At 43.6% G+C, this 27,971-nt stretch overlaps 1 protein-coding gene across 6 annotated transcripts in view; it reads left to right on the top strand.

The window, feature by feature from the left end:
* Positions 1 to 27,971, top strand: part of stat5a (signal transducer and activator of transcription 5a) — an 82,330-nt gene extending 54,359 nt beyond the window's left edge. For 5 of the 6 annotated variants that reach the window (XM_076995558.1, XM_076995560.1, XM_076995556.1 and 2 more), the window contains 18 exons: positions 2,530 to 2,657; positions 3,023 to 3,179; positions 3,505 to 3,594; positions 3,903 to 4,077; positions 4,489 to 4,619; positions 4,832 to 4,983; positions 7,865 to 8,020; positions 8,528 to 8,707; positions 11,630 to 11,717; positions 13,852 to 13,974; positions 16,424 to 16,516; positions 19,710 to 19,916; positions 22,143 to 22,237; positions 23,787 to 23,929; positions 24,826 to 24,981; positions 25,259 to 25,310; positions 25,935 to 26,039; positions 26,854 to 27,971. In XM_076995558.1, coding sequence (XP_076851673.1) covers positions 2,530 to 2,657; positions 3,023 to 3,179; positions 3,505 to 3,594; positions 3,903 to 4,077; positions 4,489 to 4,619; positions 4,832 to 4,983; positions 7,865 to 8,020; positions 8,528 to 8,707; positions 11,630 to 11,717; positions 13,852 to 13,974; positions 16,424 to 16,516; positions 19,710 to 19,916; positions 22,143 to 22,237; positions 23,787 to 23,929; positions 24,826 to 24,981; positions 25,259 to 25,310; positions 25,935 to 26,039; positions 26,854 to 26,977 — 2,355 coding nt within the window. In that variant the 3' untranslated portion in view covers positions 26,978 to 27,971. Of the gene's footprint in view, positions 230 to 2,529; positions 2,658 to 3,022; positions 3,180 to 3,504; positions 3,595 to 3,902; positions 4,078 to 4,488; positions 4,620 to 4,831; positions 4,984 to 7,864; positions 8,021 to 8,527; positions 8,708 to 11,629; positions 11,718 to 13,851; positions 13,975 to 16,423; positions 16,517 to 19,709; positions 19,917 to 22,142; positions 22,238 to 23,786; positions 23,930 to 24,825; positions 24,982 to 25,258; positions 25,311 to 25,934; positions 26,040 to 26,853 lie in introns of all 6 variants that reach the window. The other variant, XM_076995555.1, reaches the window with a different exon arrangement.

Genomic DNA, 27,971 nt, shown 5'->3' with positions numbered 1-27,971 from the left:
GATCCTGCTATTTGAGGTAAATTGTGGCTCTTAGCTAACAGTCTGGGAAAGCAAAGGGCAGACCGGATGGACATGGCACTCACTGATGAAGAGTAGTCCGAGTAGACAAATGAGACATGGCACTCACTGATGAAGAGTAGTCCGAGTAGACAAAAGAGACATGGGACTCACTGATGAAAATTAGTCTGAGTGGACCAATGAAATACAAGACTGGCTGATGAAGAGCAGGGTGAGTGGACCAATGAGGCTCTAGACTCGCTGTAATGGTAAAAACAGTTTTGAGTTTGTCCTGTAACCCCTGGGTGCCTGACTTTAGAACATTGGCTTAAGAACACTGAATTTAGAACACTGACTTTAATTGATGGCTTTAGAAAACAGACTTTAGAACACTGGCTTTAAATGACTGGCGTTAGAACACTGGCATTAGAACTCTGGCTTTAGACTGGCTTAACACGAGTTAGAACAGTGAATGAAGCTCATTGATTCTTGTTGTGAATCTGAATAAGGTGAGTTTAAAAGTCATATCAGAACCAAAGCATTTGACCTTCATGCTTTCTGGAATATGTAGCTTATATTACTGCTTGGTTATTTTGAGACTTAGTAGGTGCAGGGCTTGGTATTTTAAGGTCCAACAGAAGCAGAGGCCAGCGCAAGCCCTGTAGGGATATTGAGGATAAGGTCAACTTAACCAAATAAGATTAACACACACACACTCACATGCACATATGTACAAATGTTCACCTAAGCTGATATTTCCCAACAAAGATACACCAGACACAACCTGTAACCTGGTCTATGTTTGTGTATATGTGCATGGGCATGTGTGAGTGTGTGTGTGTGTGTGTGTGTGTGTGTGTGTGTGTGTGTTTCCATGCATGCGCAAGTACATGTGTATGTGCGTGTGTCTATGTATGTTTTTGTGTGTGTATTTTTGTTTGTGTGTTTGTCTGCACATATGCTTGTGTGTGTGTGTGTGTGTGTGTGCGCGTGTATAAGTGCATGTGTATGTCTATGTATGTGTTTGTGTGTGTGTGCTTTAAGGATGATGCCTTAGGCTACTCAGACACTATAACATGAGTTTAATTGTACTTTAAAACCATCAGTGTCTGTATAGATAGCCATCACCTTCAGTAAAACTAGCACTACAGCTCTGTGCGTGTGTGTGTGTGTATACACTGTATCCTCAGGCTCTCCTGTTACTGTATGATGAAGTACTCCTGGCTGTGTGCGTGCGTACGTGTGCGCTTGTGCGTGCGTGCGTGCGTTTATGTGCATCTCTGTATGTGTTACGTAAGATTATCATTCACACACAGACATATCACACACACACACACACACACACACACACACACACACACACACACACACACACAATTCTAGTACAATGAAACTAGAAACTAGTCTGAAATTAAATGAAACAATGGCTATTAAATGAAAGAGGAGAATGTGTTGGGTGCAGTAATATCTAGAGCTGCAATCCCAGGTTTTACATCTATACTGGGGAAACCATACAGCAGCCAGATTCATTTCTCATTTTGGCCAGAAGCATGTTACTGTAGTGTTTAGTCTCTGGCTGAAACTTCAGTTGATGACTTTGTGAAATCTGCAAAAACTGGATTTTTTTTTGGAGTCTAAAATATCAAATTATGAAGTCTAATAATAATTTAACATTACAGCACTGCATTAAAATAAATAAAACCAAAGACCCAAAGTACAAACAAGCCAGAGGCAGAAAGAGCTCTGAAAGACACTAAAACACAAAGAAGTGTAGAGTTCTGTCAGACACTACCATAGAAGAAGAATGTAGAGTTCTGAGACAGTTGTGTGGACAAGATGAGTATAATCCTGTGAAGGAAGGAATGATGGAGGGATGGTAACAAAATAAAAGACAAACGTTGGTGCCTCTGTGTGTGTGTGTGTGAAAGAGAGAGAGTAATCTGAGAGTAATCTCATTTTATAATCCCATTTGTGCACCAAGGCGCCTGATAGACGATTTGGTCTTCACTGACTGTGTCTGTAAGATTCTGAAACATCTTCACTGCTTAGTCAAGTCAAGTCAAATGTATGTACTGGTGTCCCACGGCAGTTTTATAGATGTCCGAGACAAACACATCAGTGAACAAACCAAAGACTTGAGATTTGAGGAACCAGGACTCAAACACATCCTCTTCTGGTCAGCAACGGACACGATAGCAATAATATACACAATAAAGAACAAAAATAAGTTACGAGAACAAATAAGCAGTTAATGTCTATTCTGAGTTTCTAGAAGTCCATGTCTGGGCTCCGAGTCTGGGATACGATGAGCGCAAACAGTATGTGGGCGAATGATGTGGATGTGTGTGTGTGTGTGTGTGTGGGTGGATGAGGCGGGTGTGGGTGGATGAGGTGGGTGTGGTGGATGAGGTGGGTGTGTCTGGGACACAACAGGGGGCATCAGTGGTGGGGGAGGAGCCACAGCAGAGATTTTTTTCTCTGATTAGTTCAATTTAGTTTTGGTAATGCTGTTTTCTGCCTGGTCTTCCTCAGATGGCGGTGTGGATCCAGGCGCAGCAGCTCCAGGGGGACGCGCTGCACCAGATGCAGTCCCTGTATGGCCACCACTTCCCCATCGAGGTGCGACACTACCTGTCCCAGTGGATAGAAGGGCAGCTGTGGTATGTACCTCAGCAGGGGCTGACATGAGTCCAGAGCTGCAGCCCCGTCAAGGCTGAACCAGTCTGGAAGCTCTGTGTGTGTGTGTGTGTGTGTGTGTGTGTGTGTGTGTGTGCTCGTGTGTGTGTGTGTGTGCGCGCGTTTGTGTGTGTGAATGTCTGTGTGTGTATATGCGCATTAGTGTGTGTGTCCATGTGAGTTTGCCTTTGTGTGCATTTGTCTAGATGTGTGCATGGGGGTGCATGTTTGTGCAACTGTGTGTGGGTTTCTGTGTGTTAGGAAGAGACTTTAATCATAACTTTGATCATTTGATCAAATTTATGTTACATTTATATTTTATCAATATTTTGTATGTATTTGCTTTTAGGGACGCGATAGACCTGGAGAATCCACAGGAGGAGTTTAAAGCTAAACGGTTATTGGACAGTCTCATTCAGGAGCTACAGAAAAAGGCAGAACATCAAATGGGAGAGGATGGCTTCCTGCTGAAGATCAAATTAGGGCACTATGCTTCACAGTTAAAGGTAAATACACACACACACACACACATTTATGCTGATAGCCCCATATTTACGGTACGCACCAAAGCCAAAGCAAAATAAGCACACACACAAAAACACACAAATGCTCCCGTGCCTACACCACCAGACCAAGACGGATGTAAAGGTGGACAGTATGTGCACTGGTCACACCAGACAAAGTGTGTACTGGTCACACCAGGCCCCAGACAGTAACAGTAAGTTCAGTCTCATTGATGCAGAGTGTGTTGCATTTCAGAGTGTGTTGCATTTCAGAGTGTGTTGCATTTCAGAGTTTGTTGCATTTCAGGGTGTGTTGTGTGTGTTTCAGAGCACCTACGACCGCTGCCCACTGGAACTGGTGAGATGCATCAAACACATTCTGTACACAGAGCAGAGACTCGTCAAAGAAGCTAGTAATGTGAGTGATGTGTACACACACACACACACACACAGCAGAGACTCGTCAAAGTACCTAGTAATGTGAGTGGCGTGTACACACACACGCACAGCAGAAACTCGTCAAAGCAGCTAGTTATGTAAGTGATGTGTACACACACACGCGCAAAGACACACAGATATAATACACTCAATATGTGTTCCTCACACACCTTTGGTATGAGAAAATGAAAGAGGAACTAAAGAGGAACCCAGTTACTGTGAGCATACACATATGAGTTAATAAGATGGGCTTGTCACTCATGAGTGTTTGTGTCCTGCAATTGGCAGTCGTGCTCTCCACTGGGCGGGATCATGGACAGCATGTCTCAGAAATATCAGCAGATAAACCAAGCGTTTGAGGAGCTACGAATCCTCACACAGGACACAGAGAATGACTTGCGAAAACTCCAACACAGCCAGGAGTACTTCATTATACAGTACCAGGAGAGCCTGAGGATACAGGGTACACACACACACACACAATCATACACACACACACACACACACACACACACACACACACACACACACACACACAACCAGGAGTACTTAATTATAAAGTACCAGGAGAGCCTGATGATACAAGATACACACACATACACACACACAAACAGAACACACACACACACACAGTCAAAGGTACTTCATCATACATTACCAGGAAAGTCTCAGGATACAGGGTACATACACACACACACGTACACACATACACGCACACACCCAAATACCATGCTGTGCATTCTGGACATATGGACATATATGTGTGGATGTGTGCATGTTTGTGTGTATGTGGATGTTTGTGTACATGCACGTGTATATGTTTGTGTGTGTGTGTGTGTGTGTGTGTGTGTGTACTTGTGTGCGTGTCCTGTAGCCCAGCTTACGAGCCTGGCCACACTGCCCCCTGCTGACAGACAGCTGCGAGAGCCCAGCCTCCTCAGCAAGAGAGCCACTGTTGAAGCCTGGCTTACCAGAGAAGCTAACACACTTCAGAAGTACAGACTGGTAAACTCACACTACATAGTCTTATCCCTGCACAGTCTTACAGAGGCGTAATCCTAAAGTCTTACAGAGGCATAGCCCTGTGCAGTTGTACAGAGGCACAAAAATTGTTCAGAGGCGTATCCCTACGTGCGTGGGTGAATTTGTGTGTGTGTGCGCGTGTGTGTTTGTGTGTACGTGTGTGTGTGTGTGTACGTGTCTGCGTGAATGTGCAGGGTCTGGCAGAGAAGCACCAGAAGACTCTGGCCTTGTTGCGGAAGCAGCAGACAGTGATTCTGGATGACGAGCTCATCCAGTGGAAACGACGTCAGCAGCTGGCGGGCAATGGAGGACCACCTGAGGGAGGACTAGACATCCTACAGTCCTGGTACACACACATATATATATACACACACACATGCACACATACGCGCACATACATATACAAACACACACACACACACACACACACACACACACACACACATATATATATATATATATATATATATATATATATATATATATATATATATACAGTTGCAATCAGAAATATTCAACCCCCTCAACTCCAAAGACATTATAGGAGATGTGGATGAAAGACTGACAATAAATGACAAAATAACCTCATTAAACAACAAACAGTATTTATTAATACATATTTGAGTTATTTTGACAACAGAAGTTGACTTAACTTTGAAGTTCAAAAGAAAAATGTAACTCTTTGTACACATGTGCACTATTATTCAACCCCCTGCTTCAATACTTTGTAGAGCATCCTTTAGCTTTTATAACTTCCAACAAACGTTTTTGGTAAATACTAACAAGCTTCTTACACCTCTCAATTGGAATCTTGGCCCATTCTTCACGTGCAAAAGCCTCTAGTTCAGTGCTGTTTGATGGCTTCCGTGCTGCAACTGCCTTCTTTAAATCCCACCAAAGATTTTCAATCGGGTTTAGATCAGGAGACTGAGAAGGCCACTCCAGGACATTCCATGATCTTTTTCTCAACCAAGCTTTGGTTGACTTGGAGGTGTGCTTGGGATCATTGTCTTGCTGGAAGGTCCACTGATTGCCAAGGTTTAATTTGTCAACAGATGCCATCACAATCCTCTTTAAAATGGCCTGGTATTTCTGAGAATCCATGATGCCAGGTACACAATCAAGATTACCAGTTCCTGCTGCAGAAAAACAGCCCCACATTATCAATGGCCCACCTCCATGCTTGACTGTGGGGATGGTATTCTTCTGGTCGTAAGCCTGGCCTTTCGCACGCCAGACGTACCGTTGGTCCATATGTCCATACAGTTCCAGTTTGGTTTCATCAGTCCATAGAACTGTCTCCGAAAACTCTGTAGCCTTATCCAAATTCCTCCTGGCATATTCTAGTCGACTTTTGATGTTCCTTGTGGTTAAGAGTGGAGTGCGTCTTGGAGTCCGGCCATGAAGTCCTCTTTTATTCAGTGCACGTCTTATAGTTGCTACTGAAGCACTTGTTCCAGCCTTCATCAGGTCATTCTGTAGGTGTCTTGCACTTACATGGGGTTTTTTCTTAGTTGTCCTGACTAAGTTGCTAAGGGCCCTTGATGAAATTTTGGGCTTTCTTCCACGGCCAGGCAGGTTTGCAGCTGTTCCATAAGTTTTAAACTTCCTTATAATGCTCCCAATGGTGTCTCTTGGGATGTTATATTTTTTGGAAATCTTCTTATACCCAAGGCCCTTTAGGTGCGATGAAATAATCTCCTCTCTCAGCTTTTGTGGAAGCTCCTTTGTCTTTCCCATGAATGCAACTCACCTTGAATTCCTTCATGGGTGGGGTTTATATATGCATCAAAGCTGAAGCAAATGAAGGATCATTATAGAGTTCTCAAAGGCTTAGTTATGTTTCAACTCCACTTTAGTCCATAAAACCTGTCAGAAAGCTTTAAAAACAACAATATTATATAGGGGTTGAATAATTGTGACATGGCTATCTTAACAAAATATACTGTTACACACAAATACTATATCATGCATTTTCTGTTCTGATTTTATGTATCACTCAATTCATAAAGAAGTCATCCAAAGCAGAATCTTGCTATTTGAAAAAACATATATTGATAAATCCTTAAAATCTTTGGGGGGTTGAATATTTTTGATTGCAACTGTATATATATATATATATATATATATATATATATATATATATATATTAGGGATGCACCGAAATGAAAATTCTTAGCCGAAACCGAAAACCGAAAATGAGGAAACCAAGGCCGAAAACCGAAACACCGAAATACATTATGCCAATTATTAGTAACATTGGATTTATGGCTAACCTCACTATTCAAAGAATAAATCAACTACAAAATTTGATTTGAAAATATGTATTTAGCACTGACATTACAGTAATGCATAATATAAAATAAAATTAGTGGTGGGCCGTTAACGGCGATAACGCTGACAATGGCCGACCATTAATTAAATTTAACTCGCTTCCAGACCGTTTTTATCTGAGAGGATAAATATATGTATTTTATACGAGTTAAATTTAATTATAACTGACTGGCCTGAAAGATAAATATAAATTCTCTCATAAAAACGTGACGTGAGTTGCAACAACATTAAACAGCTCAGGTAAACACGCTTTTGAGAAATGTCGTCTGCTCGGCAAAACATAACGGGGCTCAATGTTCTCTATTAGCCTACGAAATCCCTACGACAGAGAACGGCTGATCGTCTAAGGCAACGAGTTCCATAATTTTTGGTGTAATGTCCATTTCCTTGGCACCATCACTGGAAAACTTTTTTGCTAGCTTTATCCAAATAAACACGTGCAGGCGATTTTTGCTTGCGTCATCACAGCACATTGTTTCGGCCGTGTTGTTTCGGTGATGAAAGTATTTCGGCCGAAAACCGAAAATGCAAATTTAAGCCATTTCGGCCGAAAATTTTCGGTGGCCGAATTTTCGGTGCATCCCTTATATATATATATATATATATATATATATATATATATATATACAGACACACATGCACACCTGAGGGAGGACTAGACATCCTGCAGTCCTGGTACACACATACACACACACACACACACACACACACCTGAGGGAGGACTAGACATCCTGCAATCCTGGTACACACAATGTAAATACACAAGACAATGTAAATATATTATTTGAGCTGAATATATGAGTGTCTTCGTGTTCGTGATTGTGTGTGTGTGTGTGTGTGTGTGTGTGTGTGTGTGTGTGTGTGTGTGTGTGTGTGTGTGTGTGTGTGTGCAGGTGTGAGAAGCTTGCTGAGACCATCTGGCAGAATCGACAGCAGATCCGGCGTGCGGAGCACTTACGACAGCAGCTGCCCATCCCTGGCCCTGTAGAGGAACTGCTGAATGACTTAAACAGCACCATCACAGACATCATCTCCGCCCTCGTCACCAGGTGTGTGTCAGTGTGCAATCTATATTCAGAACTGCATGTCAGATATACTGGTATATCTGATAAATCTGTAACTTAAATCTGTAAGTTACTTGTTCATCAATACAACTGCAATTTCAAAACATAATAAGCACTGTAATTAAAATAACCACTGTAGTTGCACTGTAATTGCAGTAAATATTGCAGCACGATTGAAGAAAAGAGAAAGAATCTGAGTGCAAACAAGAGAAGGCCATGTGGTGTATCTGTGTTTGTGTGTATCTGTGTGTGTATTTGTGTGTGTGTGGATCTGTGTGTATTTGTGTGTGTGTGGATCTGTGTGTGTATTTGTGTGTGTATCTGTGTGTGTTTTTATTGTTTTTTTCCGTCTTTTTTCTTTTCATAACGAAAATTATTGGCTGCCTGGTATTTTAAAGTTCTATGGATTAATGGTGTGGGTGTGTGTGTGTGTACGTATGTGTACGTGTGTGTATGCGTGTGTCTGTGTTTGTGTATGTGTGTTGTCCTCAGCACATTCATCATAGAGAAACAGCCTCCTCAGGTTTTGAAGACACAGACTAAGTTTGCTGCCACTGTGCGTTTGTTGGTGGGGGGGAAGCTGAACGTGCACATGAACCCCCCCCAGGTAAAGGCCACCATCATCAGTGAACAGCAAGCCAAGGCCCTGCTGAAGAACGAGAATACCAGGAAGTGAGTCACACACATACACACACTCTCTCTCACATACACTCTCTCACAAACACCAATGCACGTACACACACTCAAATAGACATGCACACATGCTCAGACACTCATATACGCGAGCGCGCACACACACGCACACATTATCCATGGACATACTGGGGAAATGTTATTCAGACCAGTAACCTGAAGAACATTCCTAATTCTCCCTCCAGCAAAGCCAGTATGATAAACTAATCTCTCCTGTCCTATCCTCACTCTTTTAACCTCACTCTACTCTCCTCACTCTTCTAGTCTCACAGTCTTCTCATTCTTCTGACCTCACTGTCCTCTCGTCACTCTTCTAATCTCACTGTCCTCTCGTCACTCTTCTAATCTCACTGTCCTCTCCTCACTCTTCTAATCTCACTGTCCTCTCCTCACTCTTCTAATCTCACTGTCCTCTCCTCGCTCTTCTAATCTCACTGTCCTCTCCTCGCTCTTCTAATCTCACTGTCCTCTCCTCGCTCTTCTAATCTCTCCTGTCCTCTCCTCGCTCTTCTAATCTCACTGTCCTCTCCTCGCTCTTCTAACCTCACTGTCCTCTCCTCGCTCTTCTAATCTCTCCTGTCCTCTCCTCGCTCTTCTAATCTCACTGTCCTCTCCTCGCTCTTCTAACCTCACTGTCCTCTCCTCGCTCTTCTAATCTCACTGTCCTCTCTTCGCTCTTCTAATCTCTCCTGTCCTCTCCTCGCTCTTCTAATCTCACTGTCCTCTCCTTGCTCTTATAACCTCACTGTCCTCTCCTCGCTCTTATAACCTCACTGTCCTCTCCTTGCTCTTCTAATCTCACTATCCTCTCCTCGCTCTTCTAACCTCACTGTCCTCTCCTCACTCTTCTAATCTCTCCTGTCCTCTCCTCACTCTTCTAACCTCACTGTCCTCTCCTCGCTCTTCTAACCTCACTGTCCCCTCCTCACTCTTCTAATCTCTCCTCGCTCTTCTAATCTCACTGTCCTCACTCTTCTAATCTCTCCTGTCCTCTCCTCGCTCTTCTAATCTCACTGTCCTCACTCTTCTAATCTCTCCTGTCCTCTCCTCGCTCTTCTAACCTCACTGTCCTCTCCTCGCTCTTCTAACCTCACTGTCCTCTCCTCGCTCTTCTAATCTCACTGTCCTCTCTTCGCTCTTCTAATCTCTCCTGTCCTCTCCTCGCTCTTCTAATCTCACTGTCCTCTCCTCGCTCTTCTAACCTCACTGTCCTCTCCTCGCTCTTCTAATCTCTCCTGTCCTCTCCTCGCTCTTCTAATCTCACTGTCCTCTCCTCGCTCTTCTAACCTCACTGTCCTCTCCTCGCTCTTCTAATCTCACTGTCCTCTCTTCGCTCTTCTAATCTCTCCTGTCCTCTCCTCGCTCTTCTAATCTCACTGTCCTCTCCTTGCTCTTCTAATCTCACTGTCCTCTCCTTGCTCTTCTAATCTCACTGTCCTCTCCTTGCTCTTCTAATCTCTCCTGTCCTCTCCTCGCTCTTCTAATCTCTCCTGTCCTCTCCTCACTCTTCTAACCTCACTGTCCTCTCCTCGCTCTTCTAACCTCACTGTCCCCTCCTCACTCTTCTAATCTCTCCTCGCTCTTCTAATCTCACTGTCCTCACTCTTCTAATCTCTCCTGTCCTCTCCTCGCTCTTCTAATCTCACTGTCCTCACTCTTCTAATCTCTCCTGTCCTCTCCTCGCTCTTCTAACCTCACTGTCCTCTCCTCGCTCTTCTAATCTCACTGTCCTCTCTTCACTCTTCTAATCTCTCCTGTCCTCTCCTCGCTCTTCTAATCTCACTGTCCTCTCCTTGCTCTTCTAATCTCACTGTCCTCTCCTTGCTCTTCTAACCTCACTGTCCTCTCCTCGCTCTTATAACCTCACTGTCCTCTCCTCGCTCTTATAACCTCACTGTCCTCTCCTCGCTCTTCTAACCTCACTATCCTCTCCTTGCTCTTCTAATCTCACTATCCTCTCCTCGCTCTTCTAACCTCACTGTCCTCTCCTCACTCTTCTAATCTCTCCTGTCCTCTCCTCACTCTTCTAACCTCACTGTCCTCTCCTCGCTCTTCTAACCTCACTGTCCCCTCCTCACTCTTCTAATCTCTCCTCGCTCTTCTAATCTCACTGTCCTCACTCTTCTAATCTCTCCTGTCCTCTCCTCGCTCTTCTAATCTCACTGTCCTCACTCTTCTAATCTCTCCTGTCCTCTCCTCGCTCTTCTAATCTCACTGTCCTCACTCTTCTAATCTCTCCTGTCCTCTCCACACTCTTCTAACCTCACTGTCCTCTCCTCACTCTTCTAATCTCTCCTGTCCCCTCCTCACTCTTCTAATCTCTCCTCGCTCTTCTAATCTCACTGTCCTCACTCTTCTAATCTCTCCTGTCCTCTCCTCGCTCTTCTAATCTCACTGTCCTCACTCTTCTAATCTCTCCTGTCCTCTCCTCGCTCTTCTAATCTCACTGTCCTCACTCTTCTAATCTCTCCTGTCCTCTCCACACTCTTCTAACCTCACTGTCCTCTCCTCACTCTTCTAATCTCACTGTCCTCACTCTTCTAATCTCTACTGTCCTCTCCACGCTCTTCAAATCTCACTGTCCTCTCCTCACTCTTCTAATCTCACTGTCTTCACCTCAATCTTCTAATTTCACTCTCCTCTCCTCATTCTTCTAACCTCACTGTCGTCTCCTCACTCTTCTAATTTCAGTCCTCTCCTTACTCTTCTAATCTCACTGTCCTCTTATCACTCTTCTATTCTCACTGTTCTCTCCTCATTTCAAAGTTTACAGTTACATTTATAATGGAATTTATGAATTTATAAATAATAATTATAATTTGAAATGGAAAAAATGGAAATGATGTCTCACTTCATTTGAGTTTGTCTTTCTCTTTTTTTCACTGTCATTCTGTCTTCCAGTGACAGCAGTGGAGAAATCTTGAATAATAACTGTGTGATGGAGTATCACCAGACCACAGGGACACTGAGTGCACACTTCAGGAACATGGTGAGTGAACACCCACACTCAAACACTCGTACACACATACACACAAACATTTCGGGAACATGGTGAGTGAACACACACACACCTCAGTCAGGGCGCACACACACCTCAGTCAGGGCGCACACGCACACACACGTAGTTGAATCAGGGGACACACACACCTCAGTCAGGGTACACACACACACACACACACACACACCTCAGTCAGGGCACACACACACACACACACACACACACACCTCAATGGTGGCACATACACACACACACACACACACCCCTCAGTCAGGGCACACACACATAGTTGAGTCAGGGCACACACACACCTCAGTGGTGGCACACACACATAGTTGAGTCGGGGCACACACACACACCTCAGTGGTGGCACACACACACTTCAGTAACGTCAAACACACACTTCAGTAAGGTCACACACACACACACACACACCTCAGTCAGGTTGCACACGCACCTCCGTTAACTCTTACAGAGTTTACACGTATCTTATGTCTGGATCTGTTTTAGTTGAATCAGGGGACACACATACCTCAGTCAGGGTACACACACACACACACACACACACACACACACACACAGTTCAGTCAGGGCACATACACACACACACACATACACACACACCTCAGTCAGGGCACACACACACACACACACACACATACACACACCTCAGTCAGGGCACACACACACACACACCTCAGTCAGGGCACACACACCTCAGTCAGAGTGGACATGCACCTCTGTTAACTCTTATAGAGTTTACACGTATCTTATGTCTGGATCTGTGTTGTACAAGGTCATCTCGGTAGTTTTCTAAAGCTGAAGGCTGATGTGGGGCCGACCCAGGCCGAGTATTTACGCTGTGGAGGTGACGTAGACTAAAGGTCTCCGCTTATGCTCCAAATTCACCTTCCATACCAGAAGCAGAATCCATGCAGGTTTCCCAGGCTGCCTCAGTCTGCTGCTCAATCACAGCCTCCTTCTGATCTCATCAGCAGCTCACCACTGGAGTTCACGCTTTCCCCCAAAGTAGATTAAAAAAAACACCCTCATTTCCTTCGGGATCAATATCTATTCTATTCTATTCTATTCTATTTTATCCTATTCCAGATACTCAACCATGGGTGGTAGAACTTGTTCTCCTCTCTCCTCTTCTTCTCCCCTCTCCTCACTTCTCTCCTCTCTTCTCTTCTGTTCTCTCTCCTCTTTGCTATCTTCTTCATTATAATTTTTTGTACTTTTGTACTTTTTTAAACTTAAAATTAGAGTAGAATTAGAAGTATAAGCATTTTTTTATAAGCATGTTTTTCTCATCAAATAATTTATTGAAACAAACAGTGGTGGGAAAACCCCAGCAAAAACAATGTCTCAATAACGTATGTGCCTGTGAGCATCAATTACAACTTGACAACGATGTCTCGTTCTGTTCACAAGTCGACTTACTGTCTGCTGAGTCATGGCATCCCACTCTTCTTGAAGAGTTACGAGCCTCTACACGGCGACTCACTGATCCTGCAGGTTTTCTATGTGATTCAGGTCTGGAGAAAGTGCAGGCCACTCCATTTGAGGAACCCCAGCACCGTTCTCTAATGATGTGATTTTGATGAGCTGGAGCATTGTCATCCATGAAGATGAAATTAGGCCTGTGTTGTTCATGCAGAGGCACAATGACTAATGATTTAATTCAAGTAGTAGGGGCTTGTCACAAAGTATAGGGCACCACCACCACCACCACCAAAGGCTCATCTGGTGACAGCAGACATCTTAAACATCTTTAACATCTCCAGCATTGTTGGCTGCCATAATTTATGCTCAGCGTGAATCGACTTTCATCAGTGATCAGCACTGAGGCTGAAACACTGAACACTGAAACACTGAACTGTTGGACATGTGCATTCAGAAGTTTAGAGAAGGTCACATTAAGTTCACCTGTAAAGGTTAGAGTGCATTTGAGGTTCATTTCACCTGAAAGCCAAATATCCATAACCCTTTGTGAGTAGTGTATATATTATTATCATCCGAAATACCCAATCAACATAATTCCCTTCTCTCCACCCTCCACCTCCTCCTCTCACCACCCTTACACTCTCCCTCCTTCTCTCTCCACCCACCTCCTCTCCTGCAGTCCTTGAAGAGGATCAAACGCTCAGATCGCCGAGGAGCTGAGTCCGTCACCGAGGAGAAGTTCACCATCTTGTTCGAGTCCCAGTTCAGTGTTGGTGGTAATGAGCTGGTGTTCCAGGTGAAGGTGAGATACGAGGACCCTAATGACTCTTCTCTAAAAGCACTGGAGAACAGTAATTCTGTAACAGCCATGACACTAGAAAAACAGGAAAACACTGGTCATTCTAGGATCAGACTGGGGTCATATTAGAGGTCATATTAGAGGTCATATTAGAGGTCATACTAGAGGTCAGTCTAGATCAGGGGTTCTCAACTGGTCTCAGCCCGGGACCCACATTTTCTCATTGTCATTAAGTCGCGACCCAGTTTTATACAGTACAAATGTTATAACCTCTGGTTATAACAAATTAAAAGGGTAAACAATTGGTGGTTACCATGGCAACAAGATGGTTCTCATGCTGGGCTCCAGACAAAAAAAAAATACTCAAGGAGCCAGTTGGTCCCAAAAGAAAAAATCAGACACCAATAACTTTTTCTAGGCTCCATAATAATATACAAACTAATAAACATTGCAACACTCACATCAGATCAGCTGTTATTTAGGATCTCTGCCGTCCAACATGCCTGATGTCTTTCTCTTCCTTGTAACTGTGGTTAAGTTGGCTTCATGTTCTCATTTTAAATGTACTACTATTACCGTCTACAAATGACCTTAACATGGACGAAAGTGGTGGTCGTAAAGGCCCCAGAGCACTGCGCACTCTGTTTTTCTTCAAAGATTTAAATAATTTTTAAATGATTCTTCATAAGATAAAAACAAGTTGTATAAATATTAAGTGCACATTTTGTCAAATGTTTTAATAGCTTTTAAAATGTCCATCATAAGAGCATAAAACAAGTTATAGTACATTAAGTGCATCCTAATCAACAACCTTGTTTTATGGAATTATGGTGGCCCATTTAAAAGCTATTGAAATATTTGACAAAAACTTACCACCACACATTGGTGCAAGGTATAAATACCCATATTTTAGTTGTAGGTTGTTACTAAAGATGAACTTAATGTAATACAACTACTTTGGTGGTCTTAGATGGACCGTTTAAAAGTTATTGAAATTATTGCAAAAAACGGAGTGCGCAGTGCTCTGGGGCCTTTACGACCTCCACTTGCGTCCGTGTTAAGGTCATTTGTAGACGGTGCCTTAGATGTTGCAGCGGTGACAGCAGTATATTTAAAATAACATGTTTTAAAATACATATATTCCTGACGTAAACAAAGTTGTAGATGTTTGTCTTGGGTGCCAGAAATAGAAATTTGCATATTTTGGCACTTTTAACTTAAAGGTATTGAAGAAATAATTCCGAATATGCGAACGTGAAACGAACTTTACCAAGTTTCCTAGTATGAGTGACTTTTGATCCCATTAAAATTTACTTAAAACTATGTACAGTTATAAAGGAGTGTGTCCTCTTATGGTCCGACAGAAATGTAGACTGTGTGAAAAAATCCAATAATTTTGGCTTCGCTATTTTCAACAAGCTAACGCTTAATGCTAAAGTTTCAGCTCGGCTCCGCTGCTTTGCGAGTCATGCTGGTGATTCCCGCTTTTGTTAATGGGCAGAGCGAACATGAGAGTGGGAACTACAGCATATCGGTTAACTTTTAAAATACAACCTCAAAAGAAAATTGTGGATATTTTTCCAATGACAAAAAATCTTCACCCATAGAAAATAATGTTCTTGTATCACCTGTCGCCACTGGCGAGTGAAATAATTTTATTACTCGCAAATTAATATTTATGGTCGCGATTGCGACCATTTTAGTCGCAGTCTGGAGCTGTGACATGTGCCTCTGTCTTTTTTCAAGATAAAAGACGAGTACAAAATCAGAAGAGCACTTTTTTTTAACAAGCTGTCCGCGACCCACCCAGAACGTGTCCGCGACCCACTTTTGGGTCGCGACCCACCAGTTGAGAATCACTGGTCTAGATGGCTCTAGTATGTCAGGGTGGAGTTGGAATATGGGCAGACAGTCAGTGGTCAGGCTGGAGTTAGACTTGGGTTAGCATATGATTAGACTGAGGTTAGACTATGAGCAGATGGTCAGGGGTCAGACTAGTGTCAGGCAGGGGTTATACTAGGGTTAGGATACAAGGTTAGATTAAGGTTAGATTAGACTGGGGTTAAACTAGGGGCAAACTGTGGTTATATTAGGGTTACACCAGAGTCAGACAGGGGTTAGACTAAGGTCACACTACAGTCAGGCTGGGGTAGACTAGGGGTCAGATTAGGGTTAGGCTAGGGCATGTCTAGGTTATAGTTAGACCAGGGCCAGATTGGGGGTAGACTAGGGTTAGACTCATCCAAATGATCAGACTCATGCACTCTCACATCAGCTCTCTTTTGCAGCACAGAAGAGTTTTACACACACACATACACACACACATTTGCTGTCCAACTCCCCATTCAGCTGAGAAGCTGATTTCCCACAATGATGTGGGTAATTTACAGTAATTTTACAGTTCTGGTTCCATTCATGTTTGCCTCATTCTCCTGTGTTCTCTCATACGCAGACGCTGTCCTTGCCTGTGGTGGTGATTGTTCATGGTAGCCAAGACAACAACGCCACAGCCACGGTGCTGTGGGACAATGCTTTTGCTGAACCGGTGAGTCCTGGCAATGTCCTCTGACTCCCTAAACAAACAACTGCTGCTGTGAGCCTGAGCACTATTCAGGGGTTATTATGTTGCACTCGGAGCTTATGATGTTTACAGAAAAATGCTCTGGGTCAAAATGACTCAGCATGTTTAGTCATCGCCAAGTGGTCGCAAACAAACGTAAACCCAGTAAGTATGAACAGCTGGAGTTAGAATTGAAAATATTCAATTTAATATTAAACATATTCAACTAATTTCATTTTTATTTATGCATTATTATAAAAACAACTTATCACATTGTCTTAATTTACACTGGAGAAATGTAAAAAAAAATGTGTGTGTGTGTGTGTGTGTGTGTTTGTCTTTGTGTATGTGTGTGTATTTGTATGTCTTTGTTTGTGTGTGTATTTCTAAGGTCATGGTTAGGGTTGGTGTTAGGGTTTCACAGACAGGTTACAAGGACACAAGATTTTTCTTACGTGTTTAATTTTTAACTGTTTTCTAGGGTTTGTACCCCCAGTTGCCCCTTTTATTTCATTCATCAAACGCATTAAAGAGTTTGACTTCACTAATATTGTAGGAAAGTCACTTTTTCATAAGTACACAAGATTGAAAACACATCAGCTTCCTCTCCTCCCCAAAACACCTGAAAGGTCTTGTGCAGGTTGTACACAGCTGAATTTAACCTTAGTTAACCTTAGTCGTAATGATGCATCTAACCATAAACCCAAAATGTTATTCTAACCCTAAAACCAAACCCTAACCCTAGTTTCTACAAGGCTGAGCATAACCTTGTGATATCTTTTTACATCTGTAGGAAATTACATTACCTTTTCGGATTCTTACAAATTATGAAACACTTCAATCCTGCTGTAAGGAAGGAAGTGTGTCTTGGCTTTAGCACATTTTACAGTCGTGGCCAAAAGTTCTGACAATGACACAAATTTTGCTTGAGTGGCAGTTTGTTTTAACTCTAGATTGTGAAGAGTAATTAGATGAATTGCAATTAATTGCAAAGTCATTCTGTTATGAAAATGATCTTATCACAATACAGTCCCTGACATATGTTCTGTCACTTATCCATGTTGTGGAAACAGAAGCTTATAACCTGACTTTAAATTCATCGATTGGTTTTTAGAAATGACTCATATGAAAGCTGAAACCCTCCCAAATGAGATTTAATTTACGAAAATAAATTTGCTTTACTGCAGAAATATTGATCAGAAAGGTCAGATTTTGGCAAGACAAAAGTTTTGTCACCTTGTCATATAATGCACCCAGTCCTAGTTTACAGCCTCACCTGTGCTCACTAATTGATTGGTTAATGAGTGGGTGTGTATAAAAAACTCCAGCACCCCAGACCTTCACTTGCACTGCAACTTAACCTCTGACAACATGCCAAAAATCTATCCTGCGACCAAAGCCTTGATTATCAAGACGCTGAAGACCAAATCCACTGCAGACCTCACAAAACAACTGCTCGGGAGGAACGTCTGTTGTTTAGAAAATCCAAAGCCAGTCCCTCTTCCACTACAGCAGAGCTCCACCAGGCCTGGTCACCTTAAATCCCTGTGTCAACAAGAACAGTTTGTAGGATTCTGTCTCGAAATGGCCTCCATGGTCGAATCAGTGCCCAGAAGCCAGCACTAAACAAAAGGCAGGTAAAAAACCGTGTGGCATTTGCCAAGGCCCACAACCTGCTAAACGGATGGACACTGGAAAAGTGGCAAAAGGTGGATTTCTCAGATGAATCTCAGTTGAATTACACCACAGCCGCCACAAATACTGCAGGAGACCCACTGGAGCCCGTATGGATCCAAGATTCACCCAGAAAACAGTCAAGTGTGGTGGTGGAAAGATCATGGTCTGGGGTTACATTCAGTATGGGGGTGTGCGAAACATTTGCAAGGTAGAAGGCAATATCAATAGCCTAAAATATCAAGAAGTATTAGTTACATCTTACATTCCCAATCATAAAAGGGTTCAACTTTTGCAGCAGGATGGTGCTCCATCTCATACATCCATCTCTACATCAAAGTTCCTCAAGAAGAAGATCAAGGTGCTCCAGGACTGGCCAGCCCAGTCACCAGACATGAACATCATTGAACATGTTTGGGGTAGGATGAAAGAGGAAGCTTGGAAGAAAAAACCAAAGAATTTTGATGAACTCTGGGAGGCATGTAAGACTGCATTCTTTGCTATTCCTGATGACTTCATCAATAAATTGTATGAATCATTGTCGAACCGCATGGATGCGGTCCTTCAAGCTCGTGGAAGTCACACAAAATATTAAATATGGCTCTAACAGCACCACAACATCATTCACCAGTGTTATGAAGCATATATTTGTATATGAAGTGAATTATTTGTTTGATTTTCATCTTACTTTCTGTGGGCAACAACTTTTGTCTTGCCAAAATCTGACCTTTCTGTGTTCATTAAATCAATATTTCTGCAGTAAAGCAAATTTATTTTCGTAAATTAAATCTCATTTGAGAGGGTTTCAGTTTTCATATGAGTCATTTCTAAAACCAATCAATGAATTTAAAGTCAGGTTATAAGCTTTTGTTTCCACAACATGGATAAGTGACAGAACTTATGTCAGGGACTGTAATTACTGCATTCCAGCCACTGCATTTCAGTCCTAAAATGGCCTGCTAACATGATTTCAGTGATGGTCTCATTAGCTCAGGAGAAAAGGTTAATGAGTACAAGACAGCCAGGAGCAATTTGAAGATGAACAATGGTTTTTTCCAGCATGATCGAGACACAAGACAAAAGCAGTGGCTCAGTGAACAAAACGTTGAAATTTTGGGTCCATGGACAGGAAACTCCCCAAATCTCAATCCCATTGAGAACCTGTGATCAGTCATCAAAAAGAGTGTGGACAAACAAAACCCCAGAAACTCAAGAATGATTACGCAAGAATGGGTCACCATCACTCAAGAATTTGCCCAGAGTATGGAGGTACAGAGTATGGAGTGCAGTGTTTTGAGTAAGATGTTTGGGGTAGTGTTTGGAGTCCAGGTTGCTCTGCAGACCAGCGTAATTCTTCTGCCTTCCCTCCTGTTTGCATAACTGTGGCGTTGAATCTGCTCATGCAAGTCCAGTGGTGCTCCGTGTTTCTGACATGCTGCGTGTTTGACATGTTGTGTGTTTCTGACATGACGCATGTTTGACATGCTATGTGTTTCTCCCACAGGGTAGAGTGCCCTTTATTGTGCCTGATAAGGTCCTGTGGCCTCAGCTGTGCGATGCACTCAACGTGAAGTACAAGGCAGAGGTGCAGTCAAACCGCGGCCTGTCGGAGGAGAACCTGGTGTTCCTGGCACAGAAGGCCTTCAGCAGCTCGAGCAACAACCCTGAAGAGTACCGAAGCATGACCATGACCTGGTCCCAGTTCAACCGGGTAATAGGCTCTGAACGACACTCATCTCCCAGTTCAACCGGGTAATACGCTCTGAGCTACGTCCATCTCCCAGTCCCACTGGGTAATAGGCTCTGAGCTACATGTCCCTAGTAAAGCGGTCGTGCTACAAGCATGTGCTCTCACTGTGACCTATCAGTGACGCTCCTGAAATTATATCATTACTGTAAAGCTGTTATTTCCTGGTATATGAAACTCTGGCTTATCAGGATTGCTTAAGTGATCTGAGACAATAATTCCATTGTAAAGTTGCATAATTACTTTTGTTAGTTTATATCAGGGGTGCCCACAGTTTTCAGCTTGCGAGCTACTTATAAGATGACCAAGTCAGAAAGATCTACCGGGGTGGCGGCGAACGTAATTTGTTGAGCGGGGGGGGAACGTAATTTGTTGAGTGGATTGCAGATTGGCCACCGTGAATGTCAATCAAAATACAACCGTCAGTGTGCAGATGTGCGATTCATCTACTACTATTTTATGTGACGCGATCTACGCACATTCCTTCGCGATCGACCGACACAGTCGATCGCGATCGACGTAATGAGCACCCCTGGTTTATATTATTTATATCTGAATACATTAGTGTTTTTTAAAGTGATGGATCTCTGATTCATCAGTGTGTGAGAGTTTTCATGAAACACAATTATAATCCACGTATAAAACCTGTGTTACCCTGTAGGTTTCCCACTGCAGGTTCACACTGCCCACTTTGACAATTAGCAGAAGACACAAAGCCAGTTTAGCAAACTCAGCACTGACCTTTCCATGACCACTTTATCCCTGGCGGTGACCTTTCCATGACCGCCGTGACCCTGGCGGTGACCTTTCCATGACTGCCGTGACCCTGGTGGTGACCGACTGCCTTGTACTCAGCAGCAAAACTAATCCCTGATGGCCATTTCAGAAACAGCTTAATTGTAAACCAAAGCACCCATGTGAGACTCCTGATAACATCATGTGCGTATTCCCCATTATGTTTCCACGTCAGTGAGCGTGAGATACACGTTAGCCGTGCGGAGCAGCCAGCCCACTCTCCATTAAAGCAGTTTATGATTAGCGCAGGAGGGCGGGGTGTCTTATATATACAGTCCTAAGGCACTGCTTGTCTTTCAAATGGCCTCATGCCTTTGTGCTACACTGGACAAGCTGAGAACGGACACTTGGGCAAGATCCTGATCTTTTTTCTGTTGGAAAAATCAAGGTTTCATGCAGTTAATGTTGCATTTGGCTAGTCTTGCTGAGGTATACACGCTCCATGACTTTAGATTATATACAGATTGTATAATGTTATATCTGATTATAAACATTGTTATACACGTCCTCACATGTCCAAGGCCGTAATACAGCAGATAAACTCTTCTACATGTATTTTAGAATTTTACACTGTCAAATAGTATAGTGCAGGGGTAATCAATTAAATCTTTCCGCGGTCCATTTTTGGCAGGTAGCTCAGACCTTAGGTCCGGGTCTGCGATGGCGAACGAAAGTTGTTGGGGGGGGGGGAACGTAACACTCAAATGGGTGGTGAACGTAACACTCGTCTGAAAATAAATTCTCCGGTTTAAAATATAGTCTCCCGTTAAAATTTTTTTGGCATTTGGGTCCGTATCCAGTTAATCAGGAATGTGATTGGGTCCGGACAGGACAGCGGTCCGCCATTTGGTGATACCTGGTATAGTGCCTCAGAGTGGAGCACATCACTGCTGTGGAGCACAGAGAGTGTTTGTGTGCTGTCAGTGCAGAATGTCATTACAACTTCCACATGATTATTTACTGTGTAATGTTGGAACAGCAGTGCAGGACAGTCATCAGCACACCTTCACAATTACAGTATAGTAAGTAGCAAGAGAGGACACACCTGGGACAGCACCACCCTCCACTGAGCATGCAGGCGCACACACACACGCACACACACACACACTCGGACAACTATTAGATGTGCAAAGACACAAACACACACACCCACACTAGCTTAAACGTTTTGAGACTGTGGAAGATGGAAGCGGCAGACCTCAGGGGAAGCCCACGCAGAGGCAGGGAGACCATGGAAATGCCACTCAGGAACTGATACCCAAGAGCCCTGTGCTGAGAGGCCAATGTGCTGACAACCACGACACCGTGCTGCTATATTCATGTGAAATTGTCATGAAAATGTATTAAGCATTAATGAAGCAGTTATAAACTCTCCAAATGTACCTGTGCTCATAGGAAAGCTTGCCAGGAAGGAACTTCACATTCTGGCAGTGGTTTGATGGCGTGATGGAACTGACGAAGAAACACCTGAAACCTCACTGGAGCGATGGGTAAGAGCACACCTGCAGCTCAGCCAGTCCAGCACACCTGCAGCTCAACCCGCACCTCACACAGGAACACTGGCTGGTATCACTCTCACCCAGCACCACACAGACACACTTTGCTGATATCATTCTCACCCAGCACCTCACAGACACACTGGGCTGATATCACTCTCACCCAGCATCTCACAGACACAATTGGTTGGTATCACTCTCACCCAGCACCTCACAGACACACTTGGCTGGTATCACTCTCACCCAGCACCTCACAGACATACTGGGCTGGTATCACTCTCACCCAGCACCTCACAGACACACTGGGCTGGTCTCACTCTCACCCAGCACCTCAGACACACTGGGCTGGTATCACTCTCACCCAGCACCTCACAGACACACTGGGCTGGTATCACTCTCACCCAGCACCTCACACACTTGGCTGGTATCACTCTCGCCCAGCACCTCACAGACACACTGGGCTGGTATCACTCTCGCCCAGCACCTCACAGACACACTGGGCTGGTATCACTCTCGCCCAGCACCTCACAGACACACTGGGCTGGTATCACTCTTGCCCAGGACCTCACAGACACACTGGGCTGGTATCACTCTCACCCAGCACCTCACAGGCACACTGGGCTGATATCACTCTCACCCAGCACCTCACAGACACACTGGGCTGATATCACTCTCACTGGGCAGAGGTTGACCTTTGCTGTGATACGAGCAGGTGAATGAAACACTGAGTGAATGAAGAAATAATAAAACCAAACGAAGCCAAAGGTGATTTCCCTCAGTTCACCTTCAGCTACAGCACTTCGGACCTGGGGGGGAGGGGGTACAGCAGTACTGAGAATGGTGGGTTGTGTTTATACAGCAGTAATGATTGGCTTGGGGCTTACATAAGCTGGCAGTGCAGTGAGTTTACATGAGCGTGTGGTAGAGCACACTGCTCCTCTCCAGCCCTGCCTGCTGCCTCACATTGCTCCCACAGCGCAAAACCTTCATACTGGCCTCAGGTACAGTTAGCGCCTCGATACAGTTAGCACTGGGGTATAGTTAGCGCCTTGATACAATTAACACTGTGCTACTGTGGTAAGGAACATCATAATAGGTAATCACTATGCTGTCAGGTTCTTGCTTACCCCAGCCACACCGCCACCTACAGGAATAACCAGTCACCCTTTTTAGAGCATTAGTTCCATTATATTTCACACAAACGTAATGTTAATTCCTGTCTGTAATACTAAGGTGTATCTTTGTCCATCGTGTCAGCAGGGGAAATGTGATTGATTATCCTGGTCTGACATGGTGTACAAGGATTTACTGGATTTTATGGATTGAAAGATCTGACACGTTATACAGTGATGAATTTTAACCAGCATCTCTCTAACTCTCTTTCACTTGGTCAGTGTTGTGCAATCCCTTCGCTTTTCTACTTTCTTCTTTTTCTATGAGTTTTTCTATCAGCTCAATAATTACTATTGATTTGTATGTGTGTGTGTGGGTGCTTGTGCATGCATGGGTGTGTGCGTGCTTTTGTGTGCATGTGTGTCTTCAGAGCTATTCTGGGTTTTGTGAATAAGCAGCAAGCGCAAGACATGTTGATGTCTAAACCCAACGGAACCTTCCTGCTGCGCTTCAGTGACTCTGAGATCGGAGGCATCACCATCGCCTGGGTCGCAGAGAACCCCAACAAAGCAGGTAAAGCCTACCACCCCTGTTCCTGTTAGTTCAGGCCTACCACATCTTTTTGTGTTAGTCCAGGCCTACCACACACTTCTTCTTGTAACAAGGACAAGGAGTTTACCCATATTATTCAATTAGATGCGTTAGCCTACACAAAGTTCATTTAGAGTATACATTAACATAAAGCTAATTTAGAGTTGAATTGATGCATTGTGGCCATGGCAGTATTCACCATAATTGAAGGCTTAACTTAGTGGCTTAGCATAAATATACATTTTTCTGATTGTGTAAACATGAGCGTAATGTTTTGTACCTCATGAATAAGATCATACAAATCTACCCCAGACCAGTAAATAGAGGTTCTCAGTAATCTCAAGAGCACCCAGGGCATCAAAATGAAACAGAAACTAAATGTAAGATCAATGTGCTCTATGCACACATCCCTAAGCGCTGCTCTGTCCACACACCAAAGCTGATTTAGTGTAAGCTATGTGAATCTATTTTAGCTAATGAGCAAGTACACATTGCAACTCTGTTCAGGTCGTATGATAAGAGATCCTGTCTGAAGTTGGACATAACTGTTGAACTGAATTGATGTCGTGATTGATCATCCATAATTGTGGGAAGTCCTGTGAGATCTGGTAGCTGACAGCAATCCCTGTATAACGCTCATCCAGCCCTGTAAAGATAGAATAAATGTAGTCCTAAAATACACAGAACTCTTGTATTGAAAAGAATTCAGTAATATCTTTAATCAACAGCTGTTAGTTCATTCAGTCATTGCAATCCAAACCTCAAATTAATTATGCCCTCAGGTTTGCTTCTCCTATTTTATTACGTTCCTGTTTCCCAAAAGTCTGCAAAGCACCACATTTGTGTCTGTGTGTGTGTGGGTGTGGGTGTTTTTGCAGGGGAGAGAATGGTGTGGAACCTCATGCCTTACACAACCAAAGACTTCTCTATTCGCTCTCTGGCTGACCGCATCAGTGACCTCAACCACCTGCTGTTCCTTTATCCCGACCGGCCCAAAGATGAGGTTTTCTCCAAGTATTATACGCCTCCCCTGTGTAAGTCACATCTATAAAGTCAACATAGAAGTTCACTATGCATGAAAATGTGGACAAAGCTGAACTTCCAACATTGGGGGTCTACTCACTGAACCAGGCCACAGATTCTTCTTTTGCCATGTTTGCTGCAGTCATTTTGTTCTGTCCTATCATAGTGCTGTTAATACAGATGTTTCTACCCAGCAAAACCATTTTCTCACTGAATAATGTGCCAGTCGCTTGGCGCAACATTTGATGCCCCTACTTGGCTGATGTGAGTCTGTCTCTTTCCCCTCAGCGAAAGCCGTGGATGGTTATGTCAAACCACAGATCAAACAAGTGGTCCCAGAGTAAGTACCTGTTCTTTCCCGTTTTTTTCTCTCTCGCCATATATGAATACTGATTGTTCAGGCTTCATGGTTTTAATGCGCTGAGTGCTAACCCGTCGTCTTTGCTGTTAGCCGTAATTGCATGCTAGGATGTTAGCATCGCTCCTTCAGCCCAGCGCAGCAAGACGAGAGCAGTTACCATGGAGACATCCTGCCGCCTAATCTTGTTCTCGCGCTCAGAATATTCTGAACAGAGTTAGCGGCATTAGCCGAGTTAGCTTGCTAGCGCGCTGGTGGTGGGAAGGTTGTTAACAAGCTTGTTAAAAAGACGTCGTGCCTGGTCGAGCTCAGCAGGAGTTAGCCAGTGCCATGTGGACGGTCGGGTGCATATGAAAGAGAAGTTAATGCTGTTAGGTTTATTGACTAGTTCCTGTATGAACCAGTGATGTGGGCGATTACCATCACGCAAGAAAGCTAGGCTCATCTTGGCTAAGAAACACAGCAGGTGAATTAAATTGCTGTGTGTGAATTCACACAGCTGTGTGCTGTGTGAATTAAATTGCTAAAGTGTGTGTGTGTGTGTGTGTGTGTGTGTGTGTGTGTGTGTGTGTGTGTGTGTGTGTGTGTGTGTGTGTGTGTGTTCAGGTTTGCTACGCCTAATCCCGATCCAACCGCTAATCCCACCTACATGGATCATGCGGCGTCACCAGCTGTCAGTCATCCTCAAACCTACGGCATCTACCCCGCCATGTAAGTGTGCATGCGATACCAGTTTAACTCTCCTGTGTGTGTAGGCACCACAGCTCATTCATTAAAGGCCTTTTTTTGTTTTACACATAATTTTAATCAGATTTACATACATGTTAAATATTATACGTCAGATTTATATACCTGTGAAATATTATATATAAGATGTTAAATACCGGTTAAATATTAGCAAAAGGAATGACTATTTCAGTTTTTGTTGGTGCATGGACACTGTAGTCAAAGGGTTCTGGACTTTGAGGGAGATCTACTGGTAGATCTAGGGAGATCTTTTTCTTGGAGTCATGTGTTTAAAGGATTCTGAACAACACCCATTTGGCAGTGTAACTGTCAGTCAGTGACTGTGAATCTATATAATACACCTGTGAATCTATATAACACCTGGTAATCCACCTCATTTTGTTAAACTCACTTTGAGTCATGAATTCATTACAAATGTTTTTGTAGGTCCTTGTTTGGAAGTAGAATGGTATTTGTAAATCTGCGTCTGAATGGTGTTTCAGGACCTCACAGAGGGTCTTTAAGGAAATTAATCAGTACTACTAAAAATGCCTCATGCACTAAGACTTGGTCTACACAACTAGCATTATATACTGTATCAGGCACTGTATTTCATACTGTTATTTAAAAAAATTTCGACTGTATCTCCAGACCCCACTTTACCATGTCAATACAGAAAGACAAGCAGTCTAAAACATTTTGTTCGGAGTCATTTTCTATGTATTGTGTTTTTATTGATTCTATACTTCTTACCCCTCTATCTCTGCCTCTCTCTCTTCCTCCCTCCCTTTTCCCTCAGGAGTGACAGCATGCTTGATGCTGATGGAGACTTTGATCTTGATGACACCATGGATGTAGCGAGGCATGTAGAGGAGCTCCTTCGCCGACCAATGGAGAGCCAGTGGAGCGGCCAGCAGTCATGACCCCATACTCTATCACCTCTGACCTTTCACCTCTGACCTTTCACCCTTCTGATCATGTAATCTTTAATGTGAGAAGCTCAGTCATGTGGTTGGTTATTCTTTCATCTCCCGTTTGGTTTGTCTACATTTTCTCCTGTTCTCTCCCCCCCCCTGCATGGAAACTGCATGCAGGGGTGAAATATATTTTTTCTCTTGTGTGAAAGAGACAAGAGGATGATAAACTACTCCTAGCTTTGTCCTCAACTAAATACCACGTTTTGGTTTGAAATTAAATTGTCCGACGTAGCACCAACAACCCTGAACCCCGAGCAGAAGCTGTACTACTGTACAATGGTCTCGTATTATCATGGTGTGATTTTATCTCATATTTTATATTGTGTCCAGATATTTTATTTTTTTTCTTTGAAAGTTGCATAGAATTCTTTTCACTGTGGAACTAATGCATACTTGGGAAGAAGATGAGATCACTGTTACTATGGTGATTTGTAATGTATGTTTCTATACACTAAAGCATATTTCAGTTGCAGTGGAGCTATTGATAGTCAGTGTGTCACAGGTCCATGAACAGAGCACACACACACACACACACTGTGATCAGTGCATTGTAACTCTGAGCTGTGAAGCATGGTGGACTCTTGTGGCTGATGCTACACTACGCAGACCTGGAGCTTCTACGGGTGAAGACGTTTCACACCCGCGCTCTGCATTCAGCACCAAACCACAGTACCTGTTGTCATGGTGACGTATGCTGCTCCAGTACAGCTGACTATGTCCAGTTGATGTTTTATTGTTTTAGAGCTGGAGAGCACCTCTCTCTCCTTATTACCCAACACTCACCTCTCTCCTCATTACCCAACACCCACCTCTCTCCTTATTACCCAACACCCAACGCTCTCTCCTCGTTGCCCAACACCCAACGCTCTCTCCTCGTTGCCCAACACCCAACGCTCTCTCCTCGTTGCCCAACACCCAACGCTCTCTCCTCGTTGCCCAA

Source organism: Brachyhypopomus gauderio, chromosome 2 (assembly GCF_052324685.1).
Source record: "Brachyhypopomus gauderio isolate BG-103 chromosome 2, BGAUD_0.2, whole genome shotgun sequence".
Lineage (NCBI taxonomy): Eukaryota > Metazoa > Chordata > Actinopteri > Gymnotiformes > Hypopomidae > Brachyhypopomus > Brachyhypopomus gauderio.
Note: the sequence above shows the minus strand (reverse complement) of the source record. Positions and strands in the feature narration are given on the sequence as shown.